The 18,337-nt window shown below is 45.4% G+C and overlaps 1 protein-coding gene across 1 annotated transcript in view; it reads right to left on the bottom strand.

Moving 5' to 3' along the window:
* The window catches only part of ADAMTS9 (ADAM metallopeptidase with thrombospondin type 1 motif 9), a gene marked incomplete at both ends in the record, with an annotated part of 79,846 nt that overhangs the window by 31,902 nt on the left and 29,607 nt on the right, over positions 1–18,337 (bottom strand). The window contains 16 exons of the mRNA XM_080625664.1: positions 2,940–3,116; positions 3,687–3,848; positions 4,475–4,759; positions 4,964–5,131; positions 5,278–5,382; positions 7,353–7,472; positions 8,325–8,489; positions 9,517–9,681; positions 10,598–10,808; positions 12,592–12,718; positions 13,282–13,411; positions 13,517–13,683; positions 15,959–16,054; positions 16,320–16,437; positions 17,385–17,521; positions 17,623–17,804. Of these exons, the coding sequence (XP_080481790.1) occupies positions 2,940–3,116; positions 3,687–3,848; positions 4,475–4,759; positions 4,964–5,131; positions 5,278–5,382; positions 7,353–7,472; positions 8,325–8,489; positions 9,517–9,681; positions 10,598–10,808; positions 12,592–12,718; positions 13,282–13,411; positions 13,517–13,683; positions 15,959–16,054; positions 16,320–16,437; positions 17,385–17,521; positions 17,623–17,804 (2,515 nt within the window). The remainder of the gene's footprint in view (positions 1–2,939; positions 3,117–3,686; positions 3,849–4,474; positions 4,760–4,963; positions 5,132–5,277; positions 5,383–7,352; positions 7,473–8,324; positions 8,490–9,516; positions 9,682–10,597; positions 10,809–12,591; positions 12,719–13,281; positions 13,412–13,516; positions 13,684–15,958; positions 16,055–16,319; positions 16,438–17,384; positions 17,522–17,622; positions 17,805–18,337) is intronic.

The following is an 18,337-nucleotide window of genomic DNA, read 5'->3' on the forward strand; positions in this document are numbered from 1 at the left end:
TATAAGGTCTACCACATGTTGTACAGATCTAGAGTGTTTTAATACATGTTCTTAAATAAGCAAGGAAATGAAAGTATCACCTCCTCTTAGTCCTCTTTGAACACACATTACAATGACAAGGCATCTCACTAGTCTCCTGTTATAAAATTATCATTTACATACAAAAAATCCATTTATTCACTTAATTATCTCTTTAAAACCTGGACTTAACCAGCCAGATAAAAATCACTTCTTTACTGTATAAATTCCCAGTGGAATTTCACCTGAGGAGTGTGGGTGTTGGACTCTTCAGACTCTCTCTGCTTTAATTTGTATGTATTTTATAGTACTAATTTCACTGAAACTTGAGTAAAACTGAGCCAATGTGATGCTTGCAAGAAATTCATTATCCAAACTTTGTAATTTATATGCTTTTAACTGTGTTTAATTATTGAGAATGACAGTTTCTGTTGGAGAACACAGCAAGTAAAATAAAAGCAAGTCAAGAGATGGAACATCGCAGTAGCATTTCAGAAAATTTAGTTAAAGTTACCAAAACTAGGTATATGATCTTAATTTAGCAAAAGACTCAAGAAATCATTATACAAATTCATTTATGATTACATTCTATTTGTCTTTAATTTTCACTGTTCAACATTAACATTAAACATCGTAAATGTATGCAATATTTATATAAAATTAAATAACAATATTGGAAAAATAAATACACTTTTACATAAATACATAAATCCATACCGCTGAAAAGTTTCAGCTAATACTATACTCTTGTTTCAAAAGTGACCAAAAAATATGGTAGTGACACTCCATCCCAACAGATGAAGTATGTACAGCTGACAGAATGATGTTTGCAACCAATGACAGAGCTAAAGCAAATCCGGGTGATACCACACTAAAGAAAGTAAAATTTGGATGTTACTACCTACAGTAGTAGCACGAGGTAGACATACATGTGGAGTGGTCTGCAGGAGGGACACAGAGCCCTGTTGGCCCCATAGGTACAATTCAGTTTTCAAAGAGCTCTTGGGTCCCCTACATCAGAGCCAAAGGACACCTCGGTAATAAGACTGAATCAAGTCACTTTGTGGCAGTGATGGGGCTCAACTCTGCAGCCCCTTCCCTGCGGGAGCCCCATGGGTAGATGGGAGGAGATGCTGCAGGCACGGAAGGATGTCTCTGCCCTCTGACATCCGACATCCTCTGCCTGACATCTGACCCTCTCCCAGGAGATGAAGCAAGGATAATTCACCAAGGCTAATACGAGTAAAGTCAAAGGGATTTTTCCTAGGTAGAAAAAGAACAACCAGAAACCAAACCACGAGGACTGCACCCTGCATTTCCGACAGAGAGGATCGGGTGCAGCCCCGGAGCCTGCTCCCGAACAGCTGTGAAGAGGCTGAACGCTGAGCGACACCAAAACGCAACACAACTCTGTCCACACTTTTGGTTCTTGCAAATGGTCCAGCACAGGGAACAAAAGGTTGGCAGCAACTCCCAGCTGGTAATTCCACTGAGAAGACACCGCACGGGTCGCTAGCTCTGTTTAGCTCACCTCGCTCATTTGTAGCACCAACTATATCAGCATACAAGTGATACATTAGCACCTCAAATGAAGTATTTCAGATCACTGTCCCTTGTACTGGTTGAAGCACCGTTTAAACGCCAGTTCAGCAGTTTGATGGCTATTGCATAGCTCACTGAGGTATGGTAAGGATATTGAGGAGTGGTACTGAAGGCACCCACAGAAACCAGTGTGGTTACGTTTTAGTAAGATGACTTTTCAAACCATGACAATTAAAGAAGTCCAATACATTATAAACAGGCCTCTTTTTTTTTTTTTTTGCATATAAAGTGCTTCTAAGTCAGATTAAGTTTTTTTTAAAATCTTCTTCAAATGCTTTTATAACAAAACACGCAATAAAGGTTGACATTTGTTTGAAGGCCACTCCAAAACTGGCAGGTCTGTGGTTTCCAGTGCACCAGGAGCATCCCGAGCAGCACTCACCCTTGTACAAGGCTCAGCACCGATGCACACTGGGGCTCTGTGCTGAGCAGAAAGTGTTGCTCTGGGCAGGGAGCATTTCAAAGCTGCAGGGCCCACAACAGCATCCCAGCCCTGTGGTTCAGGGCTTCTCCTGCCCTCACAAAAGTGTCTCTGTAGCAGACTCCTCCAGCAGCAAAGGAGCACCAGAAGACACCTCTGCTCCAAACACTATTTTGTTATTAGAAAACTCCCAGGGCTTTTAAGCCTTTCACCACCTTGCTGATCTAATGACTTCTAGAGCAGAAGCTGGAGATTAGGCCAGACAACAGCTCTCCAGAACCAGAGATGCACAAGAATAGCTTACAGGTGCGTTTACACAGTACATCACACTCATGTATACACAGGAACAGAAATAAAAGTAAAGGTGTGACTGCAAATGTCCTTCTATATAGCTGTGTGTGCAGGCAGGTAGGAACATACACACACATTTATACACACTTGTACATGCTTGGGAGTCGATGCAATTTAGTCTAGATTTTCCCCTGTCATCTTGCTTTTGGTAGAGAAAACACAACTGGGTAAAGCAGGAGGTGCACAGTGCAGTATTACCATTAAATACCAGAACAATTTAACTTCAATGGCAATGTACTGCTTAAATGCCAGATTTAAATCCATATGCAAAGAACTCCGTCAGAACCAAGACTCATAACGCACAGCAATGTAGTAACACGGAGAAAGGTGGCTAGCTAGCAGAAAGTGCCTTTCAAATTAAAGGACTTGAGCTCCCCTAATGTAAGCCCTTCCTGAACAGTTGTTATTCTGAATATATTGTCAATAATCCTCTTTAAGTGCAGTTTTAAAACACGAAGCATTAGCACCTTGGTTTGAAGCAAATTAAATCTGTTGTTACAGGATATCCACAAAACGGTTCACAAAGAGAAAGAGTTTATGGTCGTACCGAGCTCCAAGGACCAGCGCTCCAGGCAGCATCTCTAGGACAGTCTTGCACATTGCACTGCTCTCTGTCTGGTGGCTTGTCAAGGATTTCACAGCTCAGATCTGTAAACCTTTCTCCATTAGGGCGCTGGCACACCACCAGCCGTGTTCTTGTCCCAGCTCCACATGGCTTTGTGCACTGGAAGTCAGCAAAGGACAGAGCAATCACTGCCTGGGTAGCAGAAACACTGCTGACCAGTCATGCTAAGCACTACCACCTCCTGAGACCCAACAGTTGTTTCTCTTCCCAACCAACCCACTCTGGCCAAATCCCCCCCACCACACGCTTCATGTCGTCAGACAGGCATCAGCTACTTCAGCTTCTCTCTTCCCAAAGCTGTTCGTGCTGCTTCACAATGATACTGCCAGATCCGACATGATATTGGAGGTTAACATCCTAATAGTTCATCTCAAATTAATTTGCAGAAGGGAGCAGTGTTTTTATTACAAAAAAAGGCCTTCAGTTAAACTTCTCTTAAAAAGAAAATCTCATTTTTCATAGAATTCGCTTTTGCCTGGGAAGTTTCCCCATGACAAATGGAAAGCAAAACATCACCAAGCAGTTGCTGGGGCTCACTCATTTACCAAGCCTGCCTTTCAAGCTCCAACCTTTCTAATAAACATCACCACAATATCCCCCCTCTTCTCCCATTTTTCAGCCAACCCCTAATGAAAGCCTTCCCCTGCGCAGGATGAATGCTGCACTCACCTCTCCCCAGTTGCCATACACCCATTGAGGACAGGGGCCAGACTCGCACGATCTCTGCTCCACGGGTTTGCTTTTCTCATCGCAGTTATTTGCAGTGTATCCGTTTTCATCCTGGCACACCACGACCCGCCGCTGGAACCCCCCTGCACACGTGCTAGAGCACTGGAAGACACAATTGCCCGTGGCTTCATTGAGTCCAGGAATAAGTTTGCATTCTCAGCTTCTTCCCGGTGCCTTGCACCGTGGGAATGCACCACTAGAAGTCTAATACAGCTAACAGGCATTATTAACTTCAAAACCCCACTATTACTAATAGCAGTGCAATGACTTAGGTGCTGACTAAGCAAAGAAAATAAACACAAGCCTAGTTTTAAGCAGGTGAGTAATCTCTACTGCCTTTAATGCAGTGTTTGACATCCCATTTGTGTTTAATTCCCTTCAGGGACTTCCATGATAAAGTGTTGCAACCGGTTGGGGTGAGAGGAGCTGGCATTAAGGCTCTTCTGTGCTTCGGCAACAGCTCTACGCAGCTGTATATGTCCCAGGATGTGGCCAAGAAGCAGAGGCTTTGCCTCATGGAAAATGATGCCATTAGCTTTCTGACTAGTGAGTCTTGGAGATACAAAATGTGAAAAGCAATGCTTGTGCCCTACTGCAACACTTGTGTGAACAGAGCAGACACCAGGGAGAAAGGTCTCTCTCTTCTCTATGTGCTGACTTTAAGAAAAACATGGAATAGCCCAGGGAAAAAAACAAAACCTCAGCAATAAGAAAACGAGGTCACTTACAGCACCCCAGGGACCAATCCTCCACTGATTGCCTCCTGGTATATGTGCACGGTTTCTGTTTAGGCTGCCTCCAGGGTGCACTTTCAGGCGATGATCCGGATAGAGGAAAGGGTGGATGGGCCTGCCATAGTCATGGCTGTTTGGATGACAAGGAGACATGGAGCAGTCTTGCTCTGTGGCAGGGAGGTCATCTGGATCGCACTCACTCCTATCCACCAGCTGGTCACTGTAATCGATGCAGATCACTTGTCGCGTTGCCTTACCTTGACCACAAGTCACCGAGCACTGCGTTACAGTGGGAAAAGGAGACATGGTCACATTTCTAGCTTTAAAAATCAGACAGCTGTTGCTAATAACCAACAGCAGAAAGCTTTAATCTCCCCACATATAAAAGGGCAAGTGCGACATAAATGAAACACTAATGAAATTAATTAATTTCCAGCAATGAGGTCTACAAGGCTCTAATGCAAGAGACAGCGTAATGCTTACAGAACTCCACTCCAAGGCTTTCCACTGCCCGCATGGCGTCACGGTACACATTTCTGTGGCTGATGGCTTCGGGAGGTGGAAACAGGCTGACTCGTCGGCCACAGAGCCCTGGTCATCCCGACAGCTGACGTATCTCATCCGGGTACCCTTCCCACATGTTGCGGAGCACTAGGGAAGAGTGACAAGAACTCCACTAGAAACTTTCCTGATATATGTTACAAGGGCTTTGGAAAGAAAAGTCGATCAAAAGCTCTTAAGAATGTCACATTGCCTACTGTAAAATAATGCTGAAAGTATTAAAAACACATGCTTACTGGTGTCCAGGATCCAAATCTCCATTGCGTCCTGTGAATGCCTGATAGGGATCTCTTGGCTTCAGGACTATTTGGATGGGGAGGACACGCTGCTATTTCACAGTCCTGTATGTGAAATACATGAGGTAAAAGAGGGAAATGAAGAACTTGCAGATGTTGCAGTTAAACCACCTCCTCTTCAATGTAATTACAAACAACACACAATGTCTTGAAAATGTGACCTGCGTGCTTGTGGGTTGGCAGGCTTTCCCTCATGTCCTGTTGGTGAATCAGCAAAACTTGGTATCAATACCCCCAGGGCCTCACATGCGGGAACCTCAGTGGACTTTTGACTTATTAGGAACTCTACAAAAGGGATCCCCATAAGTATGTGCCATCTCCATGCATTAAAACCAGATGTTCTTGAAGCAAAAGATGAAAGTTCATTAAGAGACTTTCTGTTTCTGGTATGAACACACATCTGCAAATCAGCAACTTTATCTCCCTTCAAAGCTCCTTTCCTTCAGCACAAGACCTGCAGCACACTTAATAAAGGTTAAGCTACTGAGCTGATTGTGACCCTTTGATTCCCTGCAGCCCACCAGACCACCTATATCATACACACATTCACCACACACTAAGCATGCAAGGTTTTGGGGATGGTCATGTCCTTCTGCTCTGCTCAGCCTTGGTACAGTGCCTGACAGGAGGGCTCTGGGCCTCCTGGGAGGTCTGGTGACAGAAATGATGAATAGCCATGACTTCACTCCATGAGCTTATGAGTAAGTCATTGCCAGAAAGGAAATTAATACTAATTGTCACCATGAGAGAGCGAGCAGCTCTGGACAAATGGCATCAAAGATTTCCACATTGCTGTGATTTTACTTACACTGGAGATGTGCATGCCAAATGATGGCTGATGACAAGTGGGTTTGTTACCCCTTGACTATAGTATCTCCAGATATAGTAAAACCAGCCCTTTACTAAATGTTGTGACCCTAGTCAAACTTTACTATGAGGGTGCTGAGGCGCTGGCACAGGGTGCCCAGAGAAGCTGTGGGTGCCCCATCCCTGGCAGTGTTCAGGTCTAGGTTGGACGGGACTTGGAGCAACCGGGTCTAGTGGAAGGTGTCCCTGCCCATGGCAGGGGGTTGGAACTGGATGACTTTAAGGTCCTTTCCAACCCAAACCATTCTATGACTCTATGATTCTAAACATCACACAGGACTAAAGCTGGGCAGGGCATCAGCATTACAACTCTCCTAGATTACAGATAGATGGTAATTTTCTGTTTTATTCAACTCCTTCAGACACCCTGGACACATCCTTTGCTTGAAATGGGAATTTACACGTTTGCTTCCAAGTACCAGTGAACATGGCATGGAAAAGTCTCTTCAGCAAGTTTACAATGGGTGCAACATTTCTCAATTCATCTGGCCCAGGGGATGTATCTGGAACTGTAGCTGGCACATTATAGTGTCACATGCAGCAGACAAGAAATGATGGCCCCTGGCCATCATTTGGTACCACACAGTAAAAGTCCTGCAGCCAAGTGAGCTCAGGCTGCAGCCAGGCATCCCATACCCCATGCAAGCCAAAGGAGATGTCTGCTGTGTTAAGACTCCAACCCCTGAGGCTAGTAAGCCCTGTCTCATTTTATCCTTCTGGTCTCTGGTTTTCTTCCCATGTACCTCTTCTGCTGCTTCTTTAGCTCATGAGCTCTAGTGACCAGCTTCAGCTCTGAGTCTGCACAGCCCGTCACACATCCCATCCTATGACTAGAGCTCCATGGATACAAGCCATAAGCAAAGTCCCGCAAAGTCCTGATGCCCTCACAACAAGTCATCTTTTTGGAAATCTGGTGTTTCAGAGTGTAAGGTTAACCACGTTAGGAGTGGGTCTGGATGGAACCCCCTGAATATAGCTTCTCTGTCCCATTTCTACCATAACAGAGTGCTGTGCTACACCTTTTCAATGGCTGCGTAGAAAACTAAGATACTGCTCTGCATGGACTGGCATTCAGAGTCCTGAAACTGCAGCTGGAGTACCTCCATACACACACTGTCAGAAGATGGAGACAGGATGGCAGGATTTACCTGGGTATCTGTTGGCCTGGTTGCAGCATTACACTCATTATCATCCACCACTGACATGTAGGTGCCCACAACACACTTCACCGCTCTCATCTGGTAGCCTTGGCCACAAGTCGTCGTGCACTGGGAGAGGACAGATGGGAAAAAGAAGTGCTGGGTCTGAGTAGCTGCTTCCAGCAGACAGTATTAATCAGCCCAGCCTGTGTTTAGGCACACAGCACAAGCAGCAAAAATAAAACACAGCTTCCCTTCTGGTTTCTCTCCACTTCATGCATTTCAGCTTTAAATTAGGTCAAAGTTTTAACTCGCTGTGCCCACCAGAGCCTCGCATGCTTCACTTGCTTTCTTGGGAATGAAGGCGTGAGCATTTAAATGATTAACTTTGATGCACACAGTAAATCACAGTCTGGTAGAACCTGCATCGTATCCTTCTTTAAAACTGGTTCTTCAGCCCCATGGTAGCACAAGCAGCTAATGAATAATTTTGCTGATGGGAAATCAGTCCTACTGGGACAACTGGTCTGGGTTTGTTGCTGTGTTTTTAAGTCAAGAGCTAACAGCTTTGTGGAAAAGGATATGCCAGAACACTCTGGGAGAAATGAGCAACTCGTATTCTAACAGGGAAAAAATCACTCACCAACCCAGAAACTAGAAAACATTAAAAGCAACAAAAGCTCTTCAAAGGGAGCAGCTTTGCTGCGAAAATTAGGCCATGTATTTACATGCTTAAATATGGATTTAAGAGTGTAACCTTGGAAACCCTTTTTTTTACAATCACGGCCAATTTAGTATGACAAAGATTAAATTTAGCACAAAGGGCAGGTACTGTTACTGCTGCCCATCTGCTGAACCCAAGTGAACAGAGGGCTGCTTTGCTGTGCAAGCCAATTAATGCCTTTGATTTTGGATGAAGGGACAGTACCCAGCCTCAGACATCAGCACCCTGGTCCCATGGACTGGGGAACCCTGTGGTACCTGGCCCCATGGCCCCACTTGCCACGAAGCACACTCTTGCTGCTGGCATGTATGCACTGACTCCGGCTTCGTTTCAGGATCACAAAATCTGTCATTTAATCGATCTTCTCCAAACTGGCACCAGGTCTGGCGGTGTTTGTGCCCCTTTCCACAGGTCACCAAGCACTGTGAGGAGGAAAGCGCAAGTTCAAAAGGTGCTGGGGATGCGCTAACAGCTCAGCATCAGCCCTAGCCCTGGAGACCCACTGCAATCACTGCTTACAGACCCTGTGCACTGAAAAACTTGTATCTTTTATCGAGACAGGATTGCTCTCAGGAGCTGGTCCAGCACAGAGGTTGGAGCATGGAGAGCATGGCCAGGCTGGGACCCTTCAGCACAGGCAAAGCAAGACCACAAAGACTCTTGACTTCCAGCTGCATTGAGACATGGAGCAAAGCCCCAGCACTGCCCTGTGGGGCACAACACGAGGCAAAGGCTTGCAAGAAGACTTGTTCGGGTTCCAAGTGTGGATGTTAAGGGTCTCAGCTCATGTGTGCTTGTGATGATGGCAGCTCGACCCAGAAGAAATATTTTGTAGAGAACAATCCCTGTTCCCACTCAATTGCTGTCATCATTTTCTTGAAGAATGTGATTCATAGAACCAAGAACCATTTGGCCTCAAAGGTGACAAGCAGCCTTTGAAGACTGCTTACCAGCATTCCAGCTCCTGCTGCAGAGAAAAGCCTATCAAGATGTGGCTTTGTTGCATTGCAAAGGACACCAGCAGCAGTGGAAGAAGTAATGCTAATAAATAGCAGGCAGAAGGCTGAGCAAAACATTAGTAGGGCAAAATCCTACCCTCCAGCGACAGTCAGAGCTGCGAAGGCTCATGAGGACAATATCAAGGGAAAATGAGCATTTTTCTTCCCAAATATGTGGAGGAACCATGGAAAAACTGGGTAGAAATTACCGCAGGACTGCAGAGGAATTAACCCCTGTGGCTTTGCGCGGAGAGAAACAGCCACTTGATCAGTGACCTTGCTGCCTGTCTCAAGTCTCCCTGTGTTCAGGCTTGGGGAGACCTTCTGCAGGAGGCAAGATGCCACTATGCCCTGGGGCACAACAAAACACCATGGATGAGCAGGGACAGAGATGGCTCTTTGCATGCACCATCCCCTCAGTCTGAGCCCACCTCGGTGAAACAGCACCTACCTCGGACCAGTCGCCAGTCTTCCACTGGGGGCACAAGAAGTCGCTGCATCGCTGCACTGTCAGCTTCTCCTGCTGACTGCACTTGCTGTCATCCAGGACATCATTGTAGGTGTTCACACACATGGCTCGCCGCCGCCGCGTGCCCCCGCCACAGCTCTTGGAGCACTGGGAAGGAGAAACACTGAGTAAATACTTTCTGCCACTCTATTATGGGCTGAGAGCATGTTTATGGCCTTCACCCCCTTTGCAGTCAAGACTGAAGAGACTGCAGAAAAGCTCTGGGAGAACTATTTGTACTTTAAGTAACAGGCTGTTACTCTATATATTCCTTTAAAAAGCCAATCTTGCTAAGCTGAATAAAAGCTCGTGGCAATGAGTTTCACAACTCATTCTGGGTTATAACCCCATTATTACTTTTACAAGTGTGGCCTTTCAGTTTTCCCAAATGGCTGCTGCTCATCCTCATTTTAGGAGAGATTAATTCCCTCTAACAAGCCAGAACTCCCTCATCATTGTGCCCTCCCTGAAAAGCCCTAGGCTCATCATTTTCTTGGTCCCAGGCCCACACTCAGGAATTTCCTTGTTTATGGAAAAGCTAAAAGCCACAAAGGATAGAAATTTCAGAAGTCCTCTACTGATGATAATATGTCCTGCCCATTCCTGGCAGTGGTGCTGGCTTTCATGGGAGAAGTGTCCAAGGCCAGGCTGGACAGGGCTTGGAGCAACCTGGTCTAGTGAAAGGTGCCCTTGCCCATAGCAGGGAGTTGGAACTGGATGAGCTTACAACCCAAACCAGTCTAGGATTCCAAGACAGTCAGCAGAGCTTTAACATAATGAAAAACAAACCTTGGGATGCTTAAAGGCATAAATTAGTTGAGAGAAATAAGGAATAATAAGGGAAATAAGTTGAGGAAAATAAGGAGTACCAGACTGATTTCGACTACAGCATCCTCCAGGAAAAGCAATGAAAGCAGAATCACTGGGGCCAACTTTATACAAATGCTGTTTGCAAACTAAACAGCCTGACACATCCCTGTACAAGAAAGAGACCGTGTTCACCGTATCACTGAGCATCTCTTACCTCAGTCCAGGCTGAATACCGCCACCCTCCCACATTACAGTCTCCCGTACACTTCTCCCTCGTGCTGGGCTTGGGCTGGCTGCTGCAGAACCGGTCGTCAACCTTCTCTATCTTCCCCTCCAGCCTGATGTACTTGGAGCAGTAGATCTCCAGGGTGCGGTACCCCAGCCCACACTGGGCCGTGCATTCACTCTTCCTCGCGATGTGCCACCTGAGCCAAGGAGAGCAAACATCAGTGGTGGGGCTCTGGGACCCTGCAGGTAATGTGCTAAAGGGTGTTTGATACAAACAAGGTTAGGCTCAGGTTGCCCAAAGAAGTGATGAATGCTCCATCCCTGGCAGTGTTCAAGGCCAGGTTGGACAGAGCCTTGGGTGACAGGGTCTCATGTGAGGTGTCGCTGCCCATAGTAGGTGGTTTGGAACTGGATGATCTTAAGGTCCTTTCCAACCCAAATCATTCTGCAATTCTATGAATAAGGAATATACACCCTTGAACTGGAAGTTTTGGCTCTTTGTAATACTTCCCAATGTTTTCTGGCTTCCAAAACTCTAAGGCAATCAATGCTGACATTGCTCGTTGCAGAAGGAGCTGTCACCAGGTCCCTCTCACAGGCAGCAAACCAAACCTGTGGGACCATGCAAGGCGGCCTTGGGGAGTTTGTGGCCAAGCAAAGAGCAGTGCTTTGAAGGCTTTCCACCCCATGTGCCTTGCAGGGGTGCCACCTTGGCCTCTAAAAACTAAAAGCTGAAAAATACAGCATCATAAAACAATCTGCACAGGCTTGAAAGGCACTTCCCATGGCAGGATGTCTGTAGAATAGTTTCAGCTACTCGAAGTGTGAGTGAATGACTTGCTCCAAGACACAGCAGCCCCAGAGGTGTCAGTGGAGATTTTTCCTGTGGACACACAGATTCCTACCCTGCTGCCTCCTTCCCATGATGGACAGCAGGGAATAGTGCTGGTGGCCTCACCCCTGCTCCACATCATTGCCGGCAAGAGATGCTGGACATGTGGCCTGATCCAGGGAGATGTTGGAGACCACGGAATCAACAGGAGTTGATGGCTCCTGGGAAAGGAGGTGCTGGGCACCCCTGGGCTGGTGCTATAGCCTGTGTGGGGAGCAAAGAGCCTTGCTCTTAAGCCAAGAGAGCAAACTTCAGCACAGCCAGGAGAAGAATAAGATCAAGGGGATTTGGAGTCAATAGCTCTTGAATAGCAGGAGCCCTCACATCCCTGCCCACTTTCAAACTCCTGCATTTGCCCTTCTCAAGTTTCCAACCTGTTGCAATGGCAACAGCTGTTACCTCGACAACCCGACCTACAGCCCCTATAGAGCCCCTATAGACAGCCCAGGCTTGAACACAGACAGAGAAACCCCTTCGGAAACACGGCTATCTGAATTCCTTCACCAGCAGCCGTTTAATGCCACCATATTTAAGTTCCAGAAAGGAAAACAGATTGCTTTTTAAAGGAAAATGGGCAGTGATGATTTAGACCATGCTCTATCAATTCCAGCTCACCAGGAGTTGTCTGGGGACAGCCCCAAACCTGCTCCACACTTAATCTTTGCTTTCAGCAAACGGTGATAAATCCAAGTCTTAGTTACTCTTTTGCTTTGAGCATGTGTCTTTCCCTCTTTGCAGGCTGTTTGGAGGATGGTGCTGAGCATTTCTGATTCAGGCAGATGCAAATTTCAAGGCACAGGGAGATTTTTCAATATTAGGTGATTTTTCTTTCTTCTTTTTTATAGTTAGCACTGATTAATCCAACAAGAGAAACGTGAAAATGTAGAAAAGTGCCTCTCAAAACACAGCTTGTGGATGTCAATCCTTCTTGGTTGACAAAGAGGCAACTGCTAATCCTTTTATTTTTTCTTCTAGATCTAATACAGATCTAGAAAGAAAAGGAATTCTGGTGAGAGGAAAAAGGGAAGAGGAGTAAACAACAATAAATGTATGACGTATATGTATAGACACAGATGAGTAGAGTGCACCTTAATTCACATTCTGTGCTACAAGGCTCCGTGATGGGGTCAGGCTGGGGAATTCGATCGCATCGCTGGTCCGACACTGTGAGCTGATCTGACTCTCTTGTACACACGGGTTTCCTCTTTCGTTCTCCTACACAGAAAAAAGGGCACATTGATCATACAGGAAAGCAATCAAATCAGTTATTTCTCTTAGTCCTTTTATAGCAGCACTTAAGAGATGTTTAATTATGCATTTAAATCTCTTTCAGAAACAGGGAGGGGGTTAAGATTATAAGAAGAGCAGAAAGGGGTTAACACAGATAAGATGACGCAAGGGCAAGGATGGGCGCTGTGTGTTTAGCAGGGTCAGCACTGGCAGGGTGCAACAACTGGATGTCAGACCCCAAACCAGACCCTGATGCCCTTTGCTGCCTTAGGAAATGACACGTAACTTCTCCTGTGCTTGATCTTAACTCAAGTGCACACAAGGTTGCCAGGCTCATCTAGCTCAGAGGGGCTGTAAAGATGCCCTGCTCTGAAACCAAGAAGCAGCAAAGCAGTGCTACAAGGCCTTGTACAACATTATCTACTACCACAGGGAAACGATCACACCCATAACGTGAGAATCTCAAAGAAATCAAACAGCAAGGGATTTGACAGCACTGCTCAGATCCCAGACAAATCCAGGACAAAACAGCCTTCTCCAGCACCCACCTTGGCAGAGTTTACTACAGGGCTGCCACGGGCCATACACATTCCAGTAAAACTGCTGAGGTTTGTCCTCAATGGGGATATTAAATGTGTAACGAACATCAGGATTGTACAAATTGCCCACTGATAAAACCTGAGAGGAAAAAAGATGAAGCAGATAAATGAAGAGCCTTTGCTGCTCACTGTTTTCAGTCCAGTAATGCTGGGCAGACTTTTCCACACACAACGTATACTTCACCTGAAGCGTTATTTCTTGCTCAATCCGATCTGTAGAATTAATCCTTTCAATAGTATTATCCGATCCACTGTATTCGATCACAGCATTTCCAACTTTGATTTCCCTTTTAAACATACTGACGACAAAGTCTCCATTTAATATAAAGTCTCCTTGACTGTTAGATAAGGCTGCATAGGTGCAAAAAACAAGAACTAAAGAGGCAGAATTAACTCATACATACGTAATAACATGGATCATGTGCTCTCAGTGCTCCTTTTCATTTGAGTGAGAGGAAAAGCCCACTGGCACTCTCAGACAGAAAGGATGTAAACAAAGCAGCAGAGCTCTTACAGACATTGTGTCCTTCTTCCACTGAAAAGACTCATTAAAACCAAGGCTGAAAGCATGAGGTTGTTTCTAACTAGTTCACCCATAACCCAGGGCAGAGATATACCTAAAAGGCATGTGGGGCTGGCTGCAGTACACAGCACACACTGTCTGTATCCCCTCATATTCCGCAGAAATAATCCTGCCCAAAACATCTTGTTAGTTGTGTGGATAGGGTGGCTTCCCTGTTGTTTCCAGGTGTGTTCTTAGGGTAAATGTACGTAACCCTAATTGCCCAAATGTCATTTTCTAGTAGGTAATTATAGGGAGTTTGGTCAGTATCTCCCCCTCTCCCTCCTCCCTCTGTACTTTTTATTATTCCAAATCTTAAGGTATGTGAAAGCAACGAAGGCTTAAAGCCTAAATGCTTTATAAAAGGAACAGTTTCCTGAAAACAGCAGTCTGCTGCACAGCTTCACACTAATGCGATTATGTAGCTAATTTCCTAAGTTAGTTTCCCCACCATTTCACCCATCACAGCTACATTACTACAAAGACTCTGTACTGAAAAATCCAAACTTAACACCAAAACACCAAAGAGAAGGGTTTTACACTGAATGAGAGATAATGAAGCAAAACAGTGCTCTGTAGCAAGCAGACATAGATGGAGGAAAGCTCACAAAGCAGACACTACACTCAACTAAATTCCATGCTTTGGAGGCTCTAATGTCATTAGGCAGTAGTAAAACTCATTAAGGGATTCCTTCTCGTTTACTGTATCTCCTACGACAGTAGGTACACGTCTTGGACTTGATGACAACATCAAATTCCTCCTAAATTGTTAAGCAACTACAAGGTTCTCAGTACTGAGGGCCCAAGATTTCACACTCAGTGAGCTGCAAAATAAGTGAACACATGCACACTTCTCATTTGCTTCTAGTCAGGCCTAATATGAAGAGATGCTTTCCCAGCAATATTAAAGCAACATTAAAGAAGATTTGACTTCATTGCTTCCCAAGAAGATTAAAGGCCCTCCAAGAAGAACTGAAAAGTTCTTTGGGGCTCCTTCTGGGGTGAACAAGTTGGAATTGGCAGAACATGGGGAGGAATGCTTTTTCTAGACAAGAGGAATAACAAAACATACCTCCCTCCCCCAGGATGGAAAACTATCACACCTCAGTAAGGCTTTCTTGGTACTGATGTGCATTCATCCTGCACCATCTCTCATTGCTGTGAATGTTCAAAATGATGCAGTGCGGCTACGAGCGTGCAAGGGAACTGCTCTAGCGTTTCAGACAGCCAAAGCTGTAAGCACTGTTTCTCTTTGGTACACAATAGCATCCTCTAGTCGTTTCTCAAGTGGGTTCCTTTACCTTCAATGGCCTAGAAACCATCAACCTAGTCCCATTTTTAACATGCCCAGTTATGGCGAGCACTTGGCCTAAGCCACATGTGTGTGCTGCAGGTTGGTCTAACATAGCACTCCAAGCATTTTCATCTGCCTCTACAGACATACCCACAGATAACAGTGACTACCAATGTCCAACAGCCAAAAGCCAAGTTATTTATTGGGTTTAAATCCTGCCAGTATCTTTGGTGCAGGGTGTTTCTTTACATTTATGTATTGCTGTCAGGCAGGGAAAAGAAGGGCTCAATTTAAGTGAAATCAGAATTATTATTCTTAGATGAGTAGCAAACAATTTCCCTTTGAATTTGTTTGTACACATGTTGTTCAGGGTACACCATATTTAGTCTCAAGCCAAGGCACAGTGAAAGCAGAGAGGTGTTAAGTTGTGATGAGGAGGCTCCAGCAGAACTTGGAAGTCTGTTTGGTCCCAGCTTTGTGCCTCAGCTGCCACCCACACCCAGGCTCAATAGTCCCTCCAGTTCCAGAGATGCCATAATGGGATATTTCTTATAATGTGAACCTCCCAAACTTTCCATCAAGGATGGCATGCACAAAAAGAAGAAACAAGACAAGCCTGAGCATTTGGTAGACATACGAGAAATTCTCAATAAGAAAACATCTCCTTTAAATGAATTCTTCACCCTGTCTTGCAGAGATCACCAGTAGAGGTATCGCCACAACCAGATAATAAAGCGAATTTCTGGACTGAAACAAGGACTGCAACTCACCCAGGTAGTTGTCATCCTCTGGCTTCCCTGAGTAACTGTGCTGATGCACATCGATATTGGTTGCACCAGCTGGGATGCGGACCACAACATTATAGCCTAGAAAAGATTTAACAAAAAGCCAAGGCTGTTACACAGACATTTCATTTGCTTTTTACAGGGGGAAGGGAAATGAGCAAAATTACCTCACATTACACAGGCTGATACTTTTCATTTAGGGATAGCATAAATAGTTATAAAATAGAATATACTATAGCTAGAAGGGTTTTGCATTTTACATCAGTGTTTTTTGTAGATTAAGTGTGGTAATGGCTTTTATAGACCCACATTTTTCACTATAAAGTTTTTAGCAACAGATTCTTACCATAATGCACCGTGTTAAATGTGCCTGCAACAGTTTTGCATGAAGAATTATCCCCACCACAAACACCACATTTATCTCTTCTCGCTTTTGAATTCAGCACATGATCGCATCCAGCTTGCTTTAAGAGAGACATTGAAAAAACTAGATTGAGCAAATACAGACTAGAACAGCATTTACAAACCTCCCAATTAAGGCGCACAAAAGCTGTGTATGCAAAAGGCTGCTGTGAGACAAATTGTTTTGCTTCCCCACATTTTTCTGCTGAATTACAGTGTGGCCATCCCACACCATTTCCAAACAAAAGGCTTCCGTACAAAGCGAGAATCAGAGCTGCCATTTGCACCAGGCGATGCCTTCGCTAAAGAAAACTTCCTCCATCAATTGCTTCCATAGAGAAAAGTGTGAAAAATAATTGTGAATGGAAATGTAAAGTGCTCTGGGGTCTGACCGGGAAGAACCAGGGCAGGGCATAGAAGGAAGCATCGTTTGGATTCAGGCTTAGACCTCCACAGCCCTCAGTAACTTAGGACAGATGTACAAACTTCCTCCACTTGAGTGTGTCCAAAGAGCAATGAAGCTTGTGAAGGGTCTGGAAAACAAGTCTGTGAGGAGGAGCTCAAGGAACTGGGGTTGTTTAATCTGGAGAAAAGGAGGCTCAGGGGGACTTTATTGCTCCCTACTACTGCCTGATAGGAGGATGGAGTGAGGTGGGACTTGGTCTCTTTTCCAAGTAACAAGTGATAGGACAAGAGGAAATAGCCTCAAATTGTGCCAGGAGAGGTTTAGATTGGATATTAGGTTGTCAAGCATTGGAGCAGGCTGCCCAGGGCAGTGGTGGAGTCACCATCCCTGGAGGTATTTAAAAGATGTATAGATGTGGCGCTTTGGGACATGGTTTAGTGGTGAACTTGGCAGTGTTAGGTTACAGCTGGACTCAGTCTTAAAGTTCTTTACAACCTAAACGAAGAGGGCATGCCAACAAGCAGGTAGAGCAAGGTGCAGAAGCACCAGCCTGATGTGCAAAGCTGCAATCACCCTTTGCTGAAGAGGAGGGAAAATACTTACCCGGCAAAGGCCCTGCACACAGATATCATTGGTGTCGGGGCCGCAGGGTGTCCCATCAATAACTCGATCCCGCAGCTGGTAATACGCCGTATTTCCTGCCACTCGGCAGAACAGCTTGCACCGATCCTTCATTAGGACTGGGGACAGGAGAGAGGAAAACCAGAAGCACGTTATCCAAACGCCATCACCCTGATGCCGCAATCCAGGAGGCAGGATCCGCATCACCCCTGCCACTTACTGCCGCTGTATTTGGGAACCCAGCGCACGTTCGTGGGCAGCCCGTTGATGTTAAAGTGCTTCCCATCAAAGTCAGCACACTGCTCATCCCGGAAATCCTTCTTCAGCTTTGAGCATGGTTCGGTGTTGCAGGATTTAAACTTCATGCGGCGCCCCACGCAGTATTTCCCACCGTTTTTAGGCCTACAGAAACAAAATCAGGCTGGACATGAGATGTAATCTCCAATTCTGCAACCTATTCAGCACAGCCAGGATTTGTGATACCATTTTGGGCTCTGTCCCTGTGCACGTCTTAAATATCCCAGACTGACAAGCAGGAAAGATTAGGCAGGTGCCTAATAAAAAAGACCATATATGCGATGCTAAAAGGGAATGAAAATGGGAATAACTGCTGTCTGCCAAAAAAAAGTGATAGTGAGAGAAGCCAAAGAGGAAGAGCAACATCTTCCTCCCCATCTGAGGATGTAGTTTCAAACTGAGGGATCCCATATGGGATCATGCCCCCACAACCCCACTGATCCTATGAACTTGATGCCTGAAGGTTTGCGTGATTTAGTGGGTTGCAAACAACTACACACCACAGCAGAAAGAAGAGGCTTTGAATTTCCCAACTCCAGATTCAGGGCTGTAGTCATAAAGCTATTTTTGTCCTCATATGTAGACGGAGCCTTTACCAGCTAACAGCTCACTTCAGGAACTGAAAAAGCCTCTCCCGC

The sequence above is a fragment of the Psittacula echo genome (assembly GCF_963264785.1).
Source record: "Psittacula echo genome assembly, chromosome: 9".
In the NCBI taxonomy this organism is placed as follows: Eukaryota; Metazoa; Chordata; class Aves; order Psittaciformes; family Psittacidae; genus Psittacula; species Psittacula echo.